The 20,089-nt window shown below is 44.7% G+C and overlaps 1 protein-coding gene across 4 annotated transcripts in view; it reads left to right on the top strand.

The window, feature by feature from the left end:
• MAPK8IP1 (mitogen-activated protein kinase 8 interacting protein 1) overlaps positions 1-20,089 on the top strand; it is a 64,960-nt gene that overhangs the window by 7,315 nt on the left and 37,556 nt on the right. For 2 of the 4 annotated variants that reach the window (XM_083463918.1, XM_083463916.1), the window contains exon 2: positions 17,050-17,155. Coding sequence is in view for 3 of the 4 variants with exons in the window: in XM_083463916.1 (XP_083320042.1) it covers positions 17,050-17,155 (106 nt within the window). In the remaining variant the exon portion in view is untranslated. Of the gene's footprint in view, positions 1-10,197; positions 10,379-16,682; positions 16,848-17,049; positions 17,156-20,089 lie in introns of those variants that run through there. The other 2 variants (XM_083463915.1, XM_083463917.1) reach the window with 2 other exon arrangements.

The following is a 20,089-nucleotide window of genomic DNA, read 5'->3' as shown; positions in this document are numbered from 1 at the left end:
AGATTCCGAAAAGAGTTCGCAAACCAGAACACTTACTTCCGGGTTTACAGTGTTTGGGTTCCAAGTTGTTTGAGTACCAAGACGTTTGAGAACCAAGATGTTTGAGAACCAAGGTACTACTGTATGTCTTTAATTATGAGAAAGGGCACAATACTAAGGCTAGATCTACCAGGATGTGTGGTGTTAGGATCCAGCAGGTATCTGGCTCAACTTGGCTACACCAGTGAAAGTACCCAGCACTGACTCAGCTGGCTGATGTCACATCCTGACTCACTTGGGACCCAGCAGGGGGACTTAGCTTGGATCCTAAGCCAGTTTAGCATAGTCATGTGACCTGGAAACATAGTGTAAGTTAACCTAACAGAAAGGTGGTGTCACCCAAACTCCATTTTACAGGCTGGCTTTTTGTCTGCCAGGCTTTGTCCGGCTCAGCCAATAGCAGAAGTCCTCCTGAACGGAGTTTGGATCTGGCGTACTTTATGCCAGTTTAATTTAAGAAAGCATAATTTATCCTGGCTTCCCATACTTAACAATTGCTCTCTAATTAGCTAGCCCAAGGTCCATCATTCGCAGTGGGCATTCTGTTCTCGTGCTCTTAAAAATAATATTCAAAGAATGGCTTCATTTTTACAAGATCCTTATTAGGAGCCTTGAGAAAGTAAAGTACCAGTTACATACCAGTGGCTGGAAACCTTAGGAGGGACGAGTGATGTTTTGCTTCGCATAGGTACCTGGTTGACTGCTGTATGAATAGGAAGCTGAACTAGATAGGCAGATGATCCAGCAGGCTGTTTTTATGTTCTTTTGGGAGTCCCCCAAGGGCCAGCTAGAGAAGTCTGGAGCGCCACATTCAGGCCCTAGGGTCAGCAAACTTTTTCAGCAAGGGGGCAGTCCACTGTCCCTCAGACCGTGTGGGGGGCCGGACTGTATTTTGAAAAAAGAAAGAAAGAATGAATTCCTATGCCCCACAAATAACCCAGAGATGCATTTTGAATAAAAGCACACATTCTACTCATGTAAAAACATGCTGATTCCCGGACCATCTGCGGGCCAGATTTAGAAGGCAATTGAGCCAGCTCCGGCCCCCGGGCCTTAGTTTGACTACCCATGCCCTGGGGCTGCCATCCCCCACCCCTGCTCCAAAGTCTGATTTTTAAGGTCTGGCTTCATATGGATACTTGCAGCTCTGTAGTTGTTCCTTTGAACAACTGTGTAAGGTAAAAACAATCTGTTTCAATCTATCAGCGTTTTCTAAAAGCCTTTAAGTTTTTAGGGTTTGTCATAAACATGAATAAGGTGTGGGTTGATCTCTGCTCTTTTGTGAAGATTGATCTCTTTTCTAGCTGTAAAATTGTTTGCTGGATTTGTTGAAAATTATTTCAATGTGGCTGAAGTATGTTTTTAAAAACCTACTAACCAAGCAATTATAGCTGGCCCAGAAGATAAAAATACTGGAGAAGTGGCTCAGTTAACAGAACTGGCTAACTCAAGACTAGTAGTAGAGATCATCCTAGTTCCATAATAGTCTGGCTATGAATTGTTGTCCTAGATACAGCATTTGTCTCCTGGGCTTCTTGTGTGTTAATGTAAACAGCAGCATCTAAAAATGGAAGAAGACTATCAGGCCCAGGTCTGTCAATGTAGAACTCCATTCAGACTTAATGATCCAGATAATAATAGATTTTGCTCGAACCGGGACTCAGCAGTTAACAGGAAGAATTCAGGAGACTCTCTAAGACAGGTGTAGGCAACCTAAGGCCCATGGGCCGGATGCGGCACAATCGCCTCATCAATCCGGCCTGCAGACAATCCGGGAATCAGCGTGTTTTTACATAAGCAGAATGTGTGCTTTTATTTAAAATGCATCTCTGGGTTATTTATGGGGCATAGGAATTCGTTCATCCCCCCCCCCAAATATAGTCCAGCCCCCCCCCCATGGTCTGAGGGACGGTGGACCGGCCCACAGCTGAAAAAGGTTGCTGATCCCTGCTCTAAGATCTAGGTCAAATAGAAATAAGTTCCATTCGCTGAAATATGGGAATCCTCAGATCCGTGAGGATTAAGAGAAACTTTGCAGGCTGTGAGAGGGCATTCAAAGATCGCCCCTTAAACAAAAGCAACTGAGTGCCTTGTGACACTCTAAAGACTTAACAATGTTATTGTGGCACAGGCGGTTGCTGGCCAGCAGAGGCGGAGCTACCAGCCCTGGCACGCGTAGCATCGGGAGGGGCGCTGCTAGCCATCTGCGGCAGCTTCGTCCCTAGTGGTCCACCGCCCATGCAGCGAGCATCCGGGGGTGCTGCCTGCACAGTGTGTGTGTGTGGTGTGACAATGTCACCTGCCCTCACGGCTGACACCCGGTGCACACCGCACCCGCCTTCCTCTGCCAGTACTGGCCAGAAGATACATCTAATGAGGCAGGTTTGCCTACCAAAGCTCATGCTGCGAATTATTTAATCTCTCGGGTCCCCAAGACTTCTACAGTGTTTCTCAAACTTGGGTCTCCAGCTGTTGTTGGCCTACAACTTCCATCATACCTGACCACTGGTCCTGCTAGCTAGGGATGATGGGAGTTGTAGTCCAACAGCAGCTGGAGACTCAGGTTTGAGAAACACTTCCCTTGGGTTTGTTGCAACAGGGTTAGCATGCTGCTTAAATGTTTTCCATTTTTTGAAAGACGTTCAGATCTGAAATATCTGAAAATTGTGCCACTGAAGGATTCAGCCCCATTAGCCAACTATCTTTATATACTGTACTGAGCTGCACTTCAGCATCTGTTAGCAAAAGGGGCTGCCCTTTTCTCAGGGTTTCTGTTGTTCTAGGCTGTAAAGCAAGCAGAAAATTCCGTCAGCCCTTTTTACAATGACCTAGTTTCAGTTCACTCCGTGCTCCCATCACAAGGTGAAGCCTGAGCAACTGTGCTTTGATGTTAAGTGGCATCTAAGCAGAGGTGACACATGTGCAATGGTGCAAGTCTGATCTGACTAGGACTTGGAGAACAAAAAGTTGTTTGGGTACAGGATGGAGTTTGCCTTTCTTGAAGGTGAATTTTCCTCCTTGCTGCTTTTTTGTTCATGGGGCACTGCATTTCTCTACTGACCTTTGAAGACTTCGTGGCCCATAATGATTTGATGACTGGCTGAAAAATAAAACAGTCCTTCATCTGACGCATGCGCCTCCTTCTTTTCTGTGGGGACTTCACCCAGAGCCCACTGAGTGGGGAGTCAATTCCTTTCAGTCTACAAACCATTGTTCAGCATTTGTACTCTTGACTACAAGGGGTCCCACAGCTATGGCTTCCTGCATCTGAATCATGGTTATCATAGCCCTTGGAACATGCACCAGCTCAACCAGCCTTCCTTAGGTTGTAAAGAATCCTGAAATGAGAAAGAAAAGTCTTTGCTTTGTGCCGAAAAATGGTAAAAGCAGGCCCCAGGCAGGCTTCCTTGGATAAAGTGTTAGTCTTTGGCAAAAGTTGAATCTTTGGCCGTGTCTTATCTTAGTGCTGCTCAAAATAACTTATCTCCAGATAAGCAATAGAGCATGTGTGACTTGGAACCTGATAAGAGACACAACCATGCCTCATTTCCTTCGCAATTAATCTCTGCAGTTGACTGCTGTCATAAGTTCAGACAAATATTATTTTAAAACATAAAATATGACAATACAGTAGGCCAGCATGGCATCACACGATGGAGGGTAGAACTTTCGCCAGCTTGCGTAGTTCTTGTCTCATTACGTATATTTAAACAGAGTTTTGAAATTCGACTGGCTGTTCTAGATTAAAACAGCGTCTCCTGGTGGGTGCAGTTCTCTGATACTACCTGTCACATAGGAAGTTGCTTCCTGCTAGGTGAGATTATTTGTCCCCCTAACCCATTTTTACTACTATGACTTGCAGTAACTTTTGGGTCTCATTAGATATATTTCCTGACATCTGTTAGCTAAATGACTCTTATAACTGAAGTTGTCTGGGATTGAATCTGGTACCCTCTGCATGCAGAGCACATGCTCTCTTGCTGAGCTATGGTCCATGCCCTGAGTTGATATATGCAACACCGGAAATGAACTGGAAAGGTCCAGAAAACAAGAGAGGACCAGGTGGCTTGGGAACCTGTCTCTTTCCTGTAGTTGGGCATTAATGTCTAGGCAGCCATTCCTTAATTCTTTTATAGTTATCTTGAGAAATCTTGGAAATACCATGATTCGGAATCCAAATAGGAATGTAGGACATCTAACAAATCCCAGAACACTTTGTGTACTGCACTATACACGATTCAAAATCTTTTTTTCAGTCTTGCCCCTAGTTTGGGGCACAGTCACATTCACAATCTCCCAAATCTATCTTTGCAGTATGTCTCTATTTTTGCAATGCTTCCACTTTCATTTCTGGAAGAGAGCCAGTAAAACCTTTCTCTCCTCTCGTCCCTCCCTGGCAATATTTATCCTGCTAATATAGATATGCAGGAAGGAGAAAGGGAATTATATACATCTCGGTGCAATTAACACCCCTGCAGCTAGGCAAATGAACAGAGGTCAGGAATTCTGGAAGGTTTAATGCAATGAAACCAGTACAGCATAATATATTTTTTTAAGCATCTGAATTTGTCATCCTCCTTTGGTGGACAAGGTGGCAGCTGGAGATGGGGCATTGAATGGGATAGTTCAGTGCTAAGGAGAACTTTCTCAGAAAAGAGACTTGACTGGAGGCACCTGCCTGCATATTGTGGGTCTGCCTGGTTTATGAAAGCATTTTTATCCAGTTCACAAAAGAAGCAAGAATCTAAAACTCAAGATTCCTCTTGCTTGCCTGAAGTACAGGAATAGACCTCAAAATCTTAAAGGGTGAGCTTTTGCATCCCTGAAGATTTGTGTCCTGAGAACTACAAACATTGGAGCAATTTGTATCAGACCATAGTCTGAAATGAAACTGAAATAAAAATGCCAGCTCTTTGGGACAATTTGTGTTCATTGAGCACACCTACATACTTTTACCTAGGAGGTCTCATAAGCATGGTCTCATGAGAAGCCACTAGGTTTCACTTTGCACCAGGTGCTACTATTCCCCCAAAAAATTGAATTCAGAACTCCTGAAACAAAAATAGGAACAAAATATCAAATGATAATGTGCACATGTGAACAAGCCGTTACAGATCTAATACCAAAAGTCAGAAGAGCTCCTATATCAACTGGCATCTCCTTAGTTAAAACACTTTTCATTGGAGGCCATTCACCTGCGAATCATTGAGTGATGAAGTCATTTACTAATGAGATATTGAGTGGTCAACATGCTTGTACAGCCTCTATTCTCTCATACTCTTAACTCAGGAAGATACGCTGATCAAGCACCTTCTTCAGTGAGGAATGTGTGAACTACTTTTAAATACATCAAAATGGCTAATAGAGTAAGAAGGTGGAATAGATCAAGGAGAAAGTAAAACAACTATGAATGGCTATAAGCTGCCCATCAGATTCAGTTGAGCAATCAGAAAAGCAAGATTTCTAACAACGTAAACCAGATTCTGGAATATGTGCTATGCATCGTGTGTTGCAGCAAATAATGTGTTTTAAAGCAAAGCAGGTAAAATTCATGGATATATATGTAATAGCAGAAATTCAAGGCTGTAGGGCAGGGTACAGTACAGATCCTGCGGGATAGAAGCACGTTGGACTACAACCACAGAGAAGACAGACATGGTCTGCTTTGCTTATTATAGAGGTTGGCCAAATAAGTGGGGGACTTAGGTTGTTGAGGTGTCCAATAAGTTCGCCTGCTGAGTGAGGCGTGACAAGATAGTTCTGATTGACCCATGTGAGGACAGGATGCTGGACTAGATGGAACATGGGCCTGATCCAGGAGTTTTTATGTACTAGGAGAGGGCCTTTTCAGTAGTGGCACCCTGTTTGTACAATGCTATTCCCAAGATGCTTTCTTTGTACCTGCTTTGAGGTCTCCTCGGTGCCTTTTTATTCTGCAAGCTTTAATTTAAATTTTTTTTATAAAAAAAAAAACTTCCAGTAATTTAAAATTATTTGTGTTTTTTTAAAATGTTCCAAAATATTAAAGGGCTGTTTCAGTATCATTTGTGCTGTTGGGAGCCCTGCTGTTCTGGTTTTAATACTTCCTGCTGAGTTTATATGCTGCATTGTATATTTTGGTTTCGTGGTTTCGACTGTATTTTATTATTTTGTTGCTGGGCAGTATGTGTGTGTGTGTGTGTGTGTGTGTGTGTATTTGTCAATAGCAATAAATAATCATGCATTCAATGTTGTCACCTTGGATCTGAGGCTCACCCTACTTCCAGCAAGGCACTTGAAGCTTGGAAGTTGCTGCTGCTAAAATGCAGAGCCACTAGCAACAAGCCTGAAGGTAATGAGCTGATTTTTCCAACCCACGGGAGCCCATGCATTTGCAGGAAGGGGCCTTCCTGGCTGCTTGTTGCTCACGCAACATGCAGTCTTCGGCTACGGAAAGGGTCTGTGTATCCCTGGAGACTTCTAATAGCTTTTTCTGAGCCTGTGTAAATCCCCATAGGAACTGAAGAAGCGGAGGAAGGGGTGGTTAGTTTTTCAGCCGTTGAGTACCATGGACAGGGATTTGCTTTAGAAAATGCTGTGGCAGAATGGAGAGAGAATTAGCATGCTAATCTGCTTGTGATGATATTAATTTTAGACAAAGACTGTTTCAATGCCTGCAGTTAGCCCGAATAATCATAAAAAACAGCCCATGGAATTCTAAGCATCACCCACAACCACTTGGGCAAGCACAGGAAGGAAAGAGCCCACTTCAGTGTAATAAATAGCTGCATGCATATAACACAGTCTTGGTGAGGATGCCGCTGACAATCTCTGCAAATGCATTGTCACAATCAATAACAAGGAGAAAATATGGTTAATGAACACAGAGCTAAACTGAGGAAGCAGAAGCAAGGAGAGAAGGGCAGGCAATGATGAATGCTTCTTTGTGAAAGCAATGGGGCTGTTGAGACTGCATGGATAGCAGTGGCACAGTGACATGGGGAAGGGGACTGTGTCCCTAACAGAAGGATTCTCCCTGCATGTGCTTGAGTAGAACCACATAATGGAGTTCAGTAATGTGCTCTAGTCATGGGCCATTGCAAGTCCATATGGAGCATCCCTGTGTAACATCTGCCAGGGTTGGTTTCTGTCTCCCCTGCTTTAGCTGTTGCCCAAATGCCGGTGTACCTTCCTATATAATGGCAGTTTCAAGTTATTGATTATAGGGCATACTTAGCAATGGAGAGAAGCTGTTACTATTTTATCCAATGCCCAGCAAGCTCAGATTTCATGAAATGGCAGCAGCTAAGGTGCCAAATGATATTCTTCTGGTCCCAGACTGATAGGTTTGGGAATCTATGTTGCTTGACCTAATTCAGGTTCAGAAATAATGACAAGGCACACCTTCAGTTGTGGATCAAAATCAGGTGCTTGGGATTGTGGTGGTCTGAGTGTTTGTTTGTGTCAATCCCAAATGCAGGCTTAGTGCATAACCTTTTGTACAGCGCGGGGATTTCTCGATTGCTCTGGCTGCAACTGGCATGATGGAGATAGCTATCCCATTCTGCCTCATTCAAGAGTTTGGCATCTTCCTCTGAGCAACCTGAGCTTGGGCTGATGTCAGAGAGAGGATATTGAGCTAGATGGTCCATGGACCTAATTCAGTTTAGCAGCCCCGATGGGAAAAAGCAAGGCTGAAAATGAAAGACGGTCAGGAAAGAGAAAAAGGTGATGTAGCAAAAATGGTAAGAAGGAAGCAGCACAAGACAGCATGCACCAGGTTCTGTGAAAGCAAATATAATGACATCAGAGGTGGGGGTAGAGGCAAAAAAATCAAAGAGAGATAAAATATTGAACAAATGCATTTTGGTTATGTGGAGCTCAAGTAATTAAAATGGTATTAACATTAACAAGAAATGCAATGATGTTGAAGGCAGTGCCCTTTAAAATTGAATTTCTCATCTCCCTCTCTTGTAAAATCATGGGAGTTGTGTTTTGGGGACACAGCAGTACGCATCATGCTTCTATGAGCTGGCAGTCCTTTGTCTAACTCATTTGGAGGAACATTATGATAGCCCAGCGACTGTTCTCCTTGTGTAACGTTAGCATGAATTACCTGGACTGATGCTCAGGGGTTCTCTCTGTGTCTCTAGGATTGCCTCCCCCCAGTTGTTGCCCTACAGATGCCATTGAACTACAAGTTCCCTAATCCTTGACTGTTGGCTACACTGACTGGGAGTGATGGGCCTTGCAGTCCAAAATATCTGGAAGGCCCCAGCCTGGGGAAGGCTGCTCTCTAGAGGCTTTGCTGTGGTGGTGTTTTAAAAGCATAATGCTCCTTACAGCCTGATCCTCGGAGTGCTGTGCTGCTGGAGGTCCCTGTGAAGTGAATGAGGCAGGCATGTACCTTTATAGAATATTTTGGAAGAGCAGACTGTCTGTCTTCTGGGCCAGCTCCTTAATGGGGTGGCTCCAGCTGGCTTCTGTGGTTTAAATTAAGCTCCAGCCAGAATCCCTTAATGAACATGCAGTTGCTGCTGTTGACCTAACTCCCTCTCCGCAAATGTTCTTAAAAGCTTTCAATCCACCTGGGTTTTGGAATTGTCCCCAGCAGAGATCCCTGGGCAACTTGCATAGCAGCCTCTGTGTGCCTGAGAGCCAATCTGGATGCGAAGGGTTGCTCAGGGAGCTCTAGGGTTAAGTGCTTTGCACCTGCTGTTCCGCTCTCTTCTCCTTGTCATTCAAAATAGACTTAGTGCTCCTCTCATATATATTCTCCCAGCCCAGACCAAGGGGGATGTGTGAGCCCCTAATGTAGAGTTCGCTTGTTTATCACCCCCCAGCAGGTGATAGAGATGGTGATATTCTTTCAGATGCTGTGGAGCAACTGGAAGTGTGCAGTTCGCACATCTTGCTCTGCATCCCTTCCATATCGGAAGCTGCTCCGTGTTCCTCCTTCCTAGTAATAAGGCTAATAGTGCTTCACTGCCCTTGAGGGTGATGGTGGTAAACACTATAATAAAGACTGGGAATCACTTAAGACTGTGATAAAAGACCCTTCACATAAATTGGCTGCCACATGGAGGCCATTTGAAATGGTGCCTGCATGGCAACTTCTCCAGGGAGCAAGCTGCTCAGGGACAGTGGCTCACCTGTGCCAGTGGACTGCAGGCCTGCCGAAAAAGGAGAAAGGTGGCATTGCAGCGCCTTGTCCAAAGCCAGCAGGAGGTTTAGACCCTGAGGTCCCATTTTAAAATTAAATGCAGTAAGTCTGCAGCTTTCACGCATTTAACTTGTATACATTCAGCTTTATGTGTGTGGCAAAAATGAAAATGAAAATAAATGGAAAGGGGGTGGGGCTCGGGGGGGGGATGACTTGAACCCAGTGTGTTTTGGCTATACACTATTTGGGCTTTAGCCGCTATCCCCAGATCATAACCCCAGCATAAGTTGAGTGTATGGTACACAAGGGATGGGGAACCTGTAGCTCTCCAGAAGTTGAAAGACTCCAACTCCCATCAGCCTCAGCCACCATGGTCAATAATCAGAGATGGTGGGAGTTGCAGTCCAGCGACATTGGGCAGCCACAGGTCCCCATTGCTGCAGACTACAATAGGCTTGCTGTCCCACCAGAGTAAACACTGGCCTGTGAATCACCCAGGTGAGTTAACAAGGGGATGTAGATGAACAACCCTGGGGATACTTACTTTGGTAAGTACCTGGATGGTATAAGCAAGCTCTGCCTCTGCCCTGTGCTAGCCATTTTAGATTCCTTGTGTAACAATATTCCTCTGCCTGAATAATGGAGATGGCTGGGTCGTCCTCTGGCACTTGGGGACTCTGGTCCCATGCAGCCTTGTCGGGGCAGAGGCATTGCAAGGTCAAGGGGAAGGATTGCTTGGCAGAGCTTAGTGCCACTGATGTGGTAACTCGATTCCCCACTTTTCCCCTTGACTGCAGCTGATGGGGAGGGGAGCAGAGATGCGACTTGATCAGAAGCCTGCCTGGCTGAGGGAAGCAGCAGACCAGGCAGAGTGCAGGGCTTGGCACCATCTCAGCCCAGAGGGTTATTTCCCCCCACCCACCCCAGACAGCTGAGTCCATTTATTTTTAATGAGCTCCCTTAGAATGCGCAGTGAGAAGGAGAGAGCAGCGCGAGCGGCAGATTCTCCCCAACCGGGACAGGCAGAGGAGACGGCACATACACAACTCTCCTTTTTCTTAAGGGGGGAGGCCTCCCTTCAACTGCAGCCGCTGCTCCTCTCCCCCTGAGGCGGGGATCCTCTTAAATGAAGTTTGAACTTAAAATGCAGTCGAGCACAGAGGAGGAGAGCTGGCTTGAGGATCAGTGGGAGAAATGGTATGTCTGGGGGCAGGAGGGGGCCTGTGGGGGGACGGGACACAGAGCTGGACGTGTGCACCTGTACAGCGTTTTTACATTTATTTATTTTTTAAAAAAGCATTTCCGTTTGGCTTTATACCAGCCTATTTATTTAACCGGTGAAGTCTGACTTGCTAAAAACCCTGTTTGAGCAAGGTGTCTGCATAGCAGCTGCGGCCTCTGTGTGGAGACTTGGTTGCAAACTTTTATCTGCTGCGAAATGGGATTGAAAGGCAGTCGGAGCAGGGCAAGGAAACCAGACCAGGTAGAGCTCTGCTAGTCTCTCTCTGGCATGGCTGGCTTTGAGCCCAAATGGGACTCCTTAGTTGCCAAAAGGAAATATTGGTCTGTCAAGAGAGTTTTCTTTCTTGGTGCTAAGAAGCCGTCTGTAGGAGAACTTTGCTGTGGGGGAGGTCAGGATCATGTAGACATTGTGGTGAATAAGTGGTGTGGGGAGGGCAGGAGTAGATTTCCCAGCGCCTTGGCATGAGCCTGTAAGTTGCCACTTGCTGTCACTGATGGATCAAACACACAGCACACCCCAGAACTGAATATGTGGGGCTCACTGCAGGGAAAATCCTCCAACCAATCATACAATTGGTGCTGTCTTCAGTTCCACTTTCAATGAGAAAGTATGGCAGTCCCTTTATGTCAGACAGGAGCAGATTTAATACTGCTGTTAGCTGGGAGTGACAAACCAAAGGCTTTGCAGGGCTCTTCTGAGTGGGTATAGGTAATTGGGAAAAATGCTCCTGCTGGGCTATTGTGGTAATTGCCCATTCGTTAGCCTCCCAGTGATGGAGACAGATATTTGCATGCAATAGAACAAGTATGAACAGAAGAGATTTCCTGACCCCTGTGACCTCTCTGGAACAGGAGAGGGAATCAATTAATGCTTTGGCAGCCCATCATATAGACTCTCCATCCCTCTCCTAATATTCCTCTCTTCTTTCTTCCCTTCCTGTGTGCAGCCCCTCAGAGACGTACAGGTTTCATGTCAAATGCCCCACCCCCTTGTTAATCCAGATGGGCAATTCAATTACAGCCCTGCTACAAATCCCTTCCCTAACTCCAGCTCCATGCAACTTTCTCTGTAGCTCTGGAAATCCCTGGTCCCGATATCACTGTGCCAATGCAGGGGAGAGCAGAAGACAAGGCACCACGCTCCTTGATGGGTATCTTTTGCCTCCTTTGCAGTGTAAAGTACAAGCCAGAGAGTTGCAGTTCAAAATGGTATAATAATTTATAATATTAATAATTTATTATTTATACCCCGCCCATCTGGATGGTAACCTCTTACACGTGCTCTGCCTCCCAGTGTGACTGGTAATGCCCAGTGGGGAGGGCGGGGAGTTTCCTCCCTCCGTGAGTAATAAAGCCTAAGCAAAGGATTCAGCTGGGAGCTGCTGGGAGAGCAATGGCTTCCCTGCTGAACCCTGCTCTGTGCAGCAGGCTGCGCTTCAACCAGCAACAATTTTCTCTGTGCAAAGACTTGCCCTTGGCAAAATGTCCCCAAATGTTCCCTGCTGTTCTCCTGTGAATTGATCTCAAGCAAAAGCCATTGACTGCATATTGGAGGGGCTGCAGAAAGCACTTTGGCAGGGTTTCAGAGGAAGGAATTAGAATCTATATTGATAAGATGCATTGAGATGATCTGTGGATGATTCATTATTTCCTTCCTTACTGCCTTTTTCTTACCTCCACGGGGAGCAGATAGGCTGACGTGTCTACTCTGGTTCTTAAGGCTAAATGCAGTCTCTTCTCTTGAGGATATTGTCAGTGTTGGGGAAGGGCATTTCCTCTTCTGTGGGGAAAGGGCACGGAGGGGGGGGGAAAGAACATAAAAGGCTCTTTCTGCGTCTGGTAGATCCCTGGATATTAGGGAGAAACTGTGGTTTTCATTTGGAGGAAGCTGATTGGGCAAAGGCCAGCAGTAAATTGCTAGATATTGTCTATGTTTCTGCTCATACAGTTTTGTTTTAGAGTTGATTTATAAAACTATTGGATTGAATTTTTGTGTATTTTATACTTTGATATCTGTGCTGTAAACTGCTTTGGAACACAACTGATGAAGGGCAGTTTAGAAATTAATTAAATAAATGCACTTCAAAGGATTAAAGAAGGGTAAGTCCTGTTGTTGCCAAGTGTTCTTCTTGGTAGGTTTTCTCACTCTTTCTGTCTGAACTGCCTGGAAGCCTGGACAGCTTCCATAAAGTACCAAGGTGGTGTACAACAATATAAACAGGTACAATAAAACAGAAGATGCCACAAAACAATACAGAATAACTGGTTCATCTTGGGGGGGGGGGAATTAAGCAACTGAAAAAAGTGTGAAGAGTTATAAACTGAATCTTCTTTAGTCAAAAACCTGCTTTTCTCATGCTCTGTCCCCACTTCTTAGTTTCCTTTTCATATTGATGGTTTCTTTATGATGAGACGTACATATGGCGCAACACAATTGGGTCAATTCTGCAGATGTTCTTGAATAATTCAGGCCAGACAGAGCATTTGGGTTGAATCCGGACAGTTCTAGGATCCTAACATTTTAAGACCAAGTTCAGCCTAAAAAGGAGTTGACAGCGAGCTAGAAAGGTGTCCATTGGTTCTGCCAGATGTTGCTGTAGTGTACAGTATTATGTTGACATGGTTAATTTTTCACTATTAAAATGCTGTTTTGAGATATCTGGCTTCATCTTCCATTTTCATAATGCATATTTTCTGAAGAAGTCAAAACATTCAGAGTTGGGAAAGAGGTTAGATGAGGGATGAGAACTCAAGTTACTTACAGATTGTAACTATCTTGCTGGAGTGATTCAAATTTAGGTTTGTGCAGTTGAAGTGGTTTTACCTAGGAATTATGAGATAGCAATTAATCAACAGGAAGTTGTTATAATATCTGTGCAAACAGTTCAGGATTAATGTTTAATAAATAGCCATGGGGGAATGTGAGTATAAGGTCTGTTGGCTAATTTGGCTAAAATCTATGCAAAGTGGTAAGGAAAATGAAATTGAGTGGAACTGTTTATCTGTGGAGACTTCAGCATTAGGGGTTAAAGGTAGAGCCCTCCCAATCAAAAGGGACATTATTAAAGACAACTAAACCATCTCAACAGGTTGAGTATTTGCATCCTGACCCCCTGCTCTGTCTTATGAAACTGAGCAGCCAGAACCCACATTGCCACTCTGGGTGACCACTTGTACAGTGCATCACCAAAAAGAAAAAAGAACAGATTTGCATTTATAAATGCAAATTCAGAAATCATTGCAATAATTTAATCAGAAGAACATCTCAGCGTATAGTAGGGAGACTGTGCCCTGTGAACCTGCTCTGTCTCTCTGCTAGGCAGTTTTTGAGGACTATCCTCTACAAAGTAGGACTCTTGGCCACCCTGCTGTCACCTGGGATGAAATAGATTATCGTTCATCTTTATTGTTTAAATTGGTCTTTTGGAGGAGGGGGATATTGGGTGGGGGCAAGCAAGATGCTGACTTTGCAGCTTGCTGTGCATTGTCTGTTTTTCACATAAGCACGTTTTCAGGGACTGTTTGCCAGTGAAATTTGGCAATGAAAAGACTTGGATCTCAAGGATGTTGCTGTGATTGACAGAAAAAATGGAGATGTGGTACCAAAAGAAATAATCCAAAATCCAGGGGCAGGAGTGATGCAAAGCCTCACAAAGATGCTTAAATGTGTTTGTTTTAAAAGCCATACAAATATAGTATGCCTACTATGTTTTGCTGCCTTCAGGGGCAGAAATATTCCTAAAAGCTTTAAACCACAGGTGTGCAATGTAGGGAATGCTTGCAGCCCCCAACAACACCTGAAACTGCCTAATTCCTTCCACCCTCTTAGAGTTTCTTCCATCCCCATTGTTTCCTCTCCACCCCACTAGTTTTTAAAATTATTTCCCCCTCTTTCTTCATAGTTTCAGAGGAACTGATTTTAAAAATGGTAGATTTCTGCTACATATATGTATATTGCACATTAAAGTCAGGAATTACTTTCACTTGTTTTCCAGAACAGTAGCAGTACAGTATTGGTCTGGTTGTATTAAAAACACCCTTTGTATTTGAGAACAACCCCATTAAACGCAATGGGGTTTACTTTTATTCTGAGTCAACCTGCATAGATTTGAGGATTCTTATCTGAGTAGCCATAATAAAAATTGAAAGCACAGCAGTGTTTATACAACATTAGCTATTTTTTATTTACATATTTTCTTACATTTATATCCTACTCTTCTTCCATCATGGAACCCAAGGCAACATACATATGATTTCCTGGAGGTCTCCAAATCCAGGCACTGACCAGCCCTAGTCCTGCTTAACTTCAGTAAGATGATGACCTCAAGTGCCTTCAGACCATACTCTGAGACCATTCTCAAACACTTTCATCTCTGGCCCATCATTGGCTTTGGCTTCCATAACTGTCAACATGCAGCCCCTGAGAGAATTTTTTTCCTCTTGACGGGGGGGGGGGGGGAGTTTGTCCCCTTGTGGTTTTAAGTGAACTATATCAATGAGATATTTTTGCCCCTAAAGAAAACAACACAGCAAAGCACATTGGGTAAAATTATTATTATTATTATTATTATTATTATTATTATTATTATTATTATACCCTGCCCATCCGGCTGGGTTTTTGCGGCCCTTCTGGGTGGCTTACAACATATCTAAAAATGTAATAAAAGCATCAATCCTTAAAAACTTCAGATGTATTCTAAAAGTCAGATAGTTGTTTATTTCCTTGACATCTGAAGGGAGGGTGTTCCACAGGGTGGGCGCCACTACCGAGAAGGCTCTCTGCCTGTTTCCCTGTAACTTCGCTTCTCACAGTGAGGGAACCAGCAGAAGACCCTCGGAGGAGGACCTTGGTGTCAGGGCTGAGCGATGGGGTTGGAGGCCATTTAGGGGTTTAAAGGTCAGCACCAACACTTTGAATTGTGCTTGGAAACGTACTGGGATCCAAATGATCTGCATCCTCCAGGCATGCCTGGAGTTGTTCAGCAACCATCCACTCAATCACCTTGCCCAAGAATGGAAGATTTGAGACTGGGCGATAGTTGGCCATCGTGGCCGCATCTAAAGATGGCTTTTTAAGAAGCGGTTTAATAACCACCTCTTTCAGCGGGTCTAGGAAGGCTCCCTCACAGAGGGAAGCATTCACCAGCCCATGGAGCCCATCACCTAGCTCTTCCTGCTTTTATAAGCCAGGATGGGCAAGTATCAAGGAGACAGGTGGTCAGTTTCACTCGTCCAAGCAGCCTGTCCACATCCTCGGAGGTAACAGATTGGAATTGATCCCATACAATATGACCAGACAGAACCCTAGCACTCTTCTACCCTGGCCCTGCTCCCACAGTGGAGTCTACATCTTTCCGATTCTGAGCGACTTTATCTGCAAAGAACTTTGCAACATCATTGCGGGAGATCTTGGGCTCATCACCAGGTCCCAATGGGGGAGGTGGTTCCATTAGATATATAATATATATCATATTTTTAAAAATCAAGCTTCATTTTGAAGTTTTACCTCATCCTTTTTTCTTTTTTCTTTTGCACCAACACTCTATTCCTACCCTGCCAGCACAGGCATGCACACACCACCCAAACCTGGAAGGTGGTCTCCCTAACCCCAGATATATGGGACTTAGTTGCGATTACCCAGTAGTGAGGAGCCCTCTCTGCATGACCAGAGGTTATTTCTTCACATTTTCAAGTCATGCTGCTGAAAATAGCTTCCCGTTCTGTGTTGCAGTGGGCTGCATCTCAAATTAAACCATTAACATTGGCCTTGTGGGCTGAAACAACTTTAAACCCCTTTTTTCCCTATACTCATATAACATTTATATATAAAAAGAATGCCTTTAAATATGTTCTTTCAATTTTAGCAAATGTAGCGGTTTGGTTTGAGAGGGCTTAAAAATAAAAAGCTTCATGGAGCTAAAGGCAAGTGTGTTACGGGACACTGTAATCACTTTGATTATTTTGGTTGGTTAGCAACAGGTATGTATGTTGTAGGTAGGTAGGTAGAGAGAGAGAGAGAGAGAGAGAGAGAGAGAGAGCTTATGCCTTTCCACACACACACCCCATAGGGAAAGGCTGGGGAATCTCTGGCTCCCCAAATGTTATTGGACTCCCAACTCCTATCAGCCCCAGTGAGCATGGTTCATGGTGAGGGATGATGGGAGCTGGATGCCAGGGCGCAGGTTCCTATCCCTGGTATAGGGAGTAATTGATGTTTCTGCACATCTTTGAGAGCATTATTTCCTTTTGTACGCCCTAGTGTTGGGGAAGGAGGGGCTCAAAATAGTGCCTCCCCCAACTCTCTCACCAGCTACCACCACGTGAGACCAGCCTCTGTGTTCAGGGCTGCAGGGAATGTTGAAAATACCGCAGCACAAAGAACAGAAGAATCAGGGAAACTCTCAGATAACCAGCACAGTAGAAGGTAAAATTCCTTTGGAGTCTCTGCTCAGTGGATTATCTAATATAGTAATTGTTAATTTAGCTTGGCAGGCAATTAACCTCTTCTCTCTTTTGGATCCAGGCCTGGGGTTATAACCTTGCCCCAAGCATCACTCTGTGTGTTGTATTTCCTTTTTGGCTAGCTTTCCTTGATGGATAACCTCACATTCTTTGCCTTAACTTAGGCTCACCCATGACATCAGCCTGGAGGAATTTGAGGATGAAGATCTCTCTGAAATCACGGATGAGTGTGGAATCAGCCTGCACTGCAAGGACAGTTTGGCCTCACGGGTAAGGAAATCAGTGCTTCCTTAATTACTGCTAACGAAACACCCATTCCCACCCAATAGGCAGGTAAGGGATGCGGTAATTGTTTCTTGGCAGGTCAAGCCACAGCCATTACACACACACACACACACACACACACAGAGAGAGAGAGAGAGAGAGAGAGAGAGAGAGAGAGAGATGTACTTTCTCAATTTGAACCCCCTTCTATCTCCACCCTTTGGAACTGCTTAAGCCTTACTCATTCTCCCCAGTACAAGAAGAGGACTTGTTTGGTTCTTACCGTAGGGGACCAGACATTTTTATGATTCTTTTCTGGACGTCCTTAGACCAGCCTTCCCCAATCTGGTGCATCACTGTGCTGACTGGGGCTGAGGGGTGTTGTCCTTTAAAATACCCAAAGAGTAGCTGGTTGGGGGAAGCTGGCAGGCAGTAATGGTTCGCCTGTCTCTCTGTGGTTTGTATTTAAGTGTTCAGTTCTCTTTATGCTGCATCCTGGGTCTGGGTCACCCTGAGGCAATGTCACTGCAATGCACTGTGTCTTGACTGCACCTGGAGGAGCACCCAGGCCTGAAGCAAATGCAGGTGCCGCTGCTATTGTGTGCTTATTAAGCAATCCTTCTTGCGTGAGGCTCTAGACTGGGACTCATTCCCAGCTGCAGATCAGCAGGGGTTGGACTTGATCTATGAAGTATTAACTGTTCTCAGCCTTCGAGAAACTTTCCTCAGCTTTTATGAGATCTGAGGGCACTTAAATGAAGGACATCTTGTGTGGAGAGTTTTGCTAAGCAATGGGAATTGGCATCATCCTTAGAAATCCTGCAATAATCTCAACTTTTGATTGGTAGAGCCTTCAGTCTATATTGTACTGAAGGTTCATTTCCTTTTATGAGGCTTCATTTTAAAAGTTCCTCCCTTCATTCCAAAGCATCTTGCATGTCTTTTTATGCCCACATCTCACACTCCCATAGCGCATGATGGATGGTTCTTATTTCTTGTTTAGGGAGTTGTTTAATGTTTGATGTTTTATTGTGTTTTTAAGATTCTGTTGGGATCCGCCCAGAGTGGCTGGGGAAATCAATCAATCAATCAATCAATCAATCAATAAAATTATTATTCCCATAGCTAATTGCTAACACTAGAGCTGCTGAGGTTCAAGCCTCAATGACAGCCAAATCCTTTTGTATAGAAGCCTTTCTCCCTAATCCCAGATATATGTGAAGTGGTTATGGTTAATCGGTGATTAGGAAAGGAGCTCAGCACATGCTTGGAGGCATTCTTCTCTATGTTTACATCACACAGACCCAAGCACAAAGCTGTTGTCTGGAAAGAACTTGTGATTCTACCCAAAGTCTGGTTTTGTAGATGAGACCTTTTGTTTGGATTCGGGGTTTTTCCCATGGAAACATTTCCTCATGTGAAACTTAAGGAGATATATGGCCATGTGAGATTTGTACCACCACAGTGTGTTAGGCACCACCTTAGATCTGAATCTGCTGAAATGAAGAAGAAGAAGAGGAGTTTGGATATGATATCCTACTTTATCACTACCCTAAGGAGTCTTAAAGTGGCTAACATTCTCCTTTCCCTTCCTCCCCCACAACAAACACTCTGTGAGGTGAGTGGGGCTGAGAGACTTCAAAGAAGTGTGACTGGCCCAAGGTCACCCAGCAGCTGCGTGTGGAGGAGCGGAGACGGTTCCCCAGATTACAAGACTACCACTACACCACACTGGCTCCCTGCACTTTAAATGAGCCCACAAGGGTTGCAGGGTGACTTGGTAGTGGCTCTAGCAGTACTATGTCGCTAGCACTGCAGTGCTGATGGAAAGCAAATGCAACCAAGTAATCCAGCACTGTATCATGTACCTCAACAAGGGAGGGGCATGATAGCCCATTGGGTACAAAAGTAATTCCTGCTCCAGGATCCCAACCAGCCTTCCTGGCTTTGCTGGCCCCAGAGCATTCAACCTGCCAGAACATGAATGGGACCTACCATGGGGAAGGGCCATAGCTCAGATCCGCTTTGCATGCAGAGGATCCCAGGTTCAGTCTCTGGCATCTCCAGGTCAAGCTAGGAGAGACCCCTGCCTGAGACCCTGGGGAGATGCTGCCAATCAGTGTAGACAGTATTGAGCTAGAGGGACCAATGGTCTGACTCAGTATAAGGCAGTTTCTATGCTCCTAATAGTAGTAAGGCAGGCATGGCCAAACTTGGCCCTCCAGATGTTTTGGGACTACTGTTCCCATCATCCCAGACCACTGGTCCTGTTAACTAGGGATGATGGGAGTTGTAGTCCCAAAAACATCTGGAGGGCCAAGTTTGGCCATGCCTGTAGTAAGGGAAACAGATGAAATAAAATTGCTTTTCCTACCCCTTTCTGGGACCCCTCCCTTGACTAAAGCACATCTTTCCCACCAGCCTTGAAGGTTGCATGTTGAAGAAGTCGGGAAAGATTCAGACAGCAATTTGAGCTGTCTGTGAAAGCCACAGGAGATTGTAAAATGGTGGAGTTTCAAAACTGCATGCTTTTCTGACAACAGAGGCAGAAGTGTGATGCATTTATTATGTATGCCATGCTAGAGGGAAGAAAGCTGCGGAGATGTAAAGAAAAGCTGAGAGGGTTCTCTGTCGCCAGAGGAAGTGCGTTCTCTACAAATGAGATACAGAACATTTCAGGCTCCGGGGGGAAAGGACTTAATGGGCAACTTCCAATTAACCACTCTGAACTTCAACGCTTGGAACATGCTGGCTGTGACTGAGCCACGTAGTTTTGAGATGAAGCTCAAGAAGGTGCTTGAAGAAGAATAAAGGGATAGAAAACCTAGAAGAGATTTTTTTCTCTTCTTTCTTTTTGTAAATAAGAAGTAATTTTTAAAGAATAAACTCCGGTTATGTTACAGCTGGGCAGAGTACATGGACACTGATCAAAACAAATAC

The sequence above is a fragment of the Podarcis liolepis genome (assembly GCF_965112155.1).
Source record: "Podarcis liolepis genome assembly, chromosome: 1".
Lineage (NCBI taxonomy): Eukaryota > Metazoa > Chordata > Lepidosauria > Squamata > Lacertidae > Podarcis > Podarcis liolepis.
The sequence above is the reverse complement of the archived record's forward strand: the minus strand, read 5'-3'. Positions and strand labels throughout refer to the sequence as shown.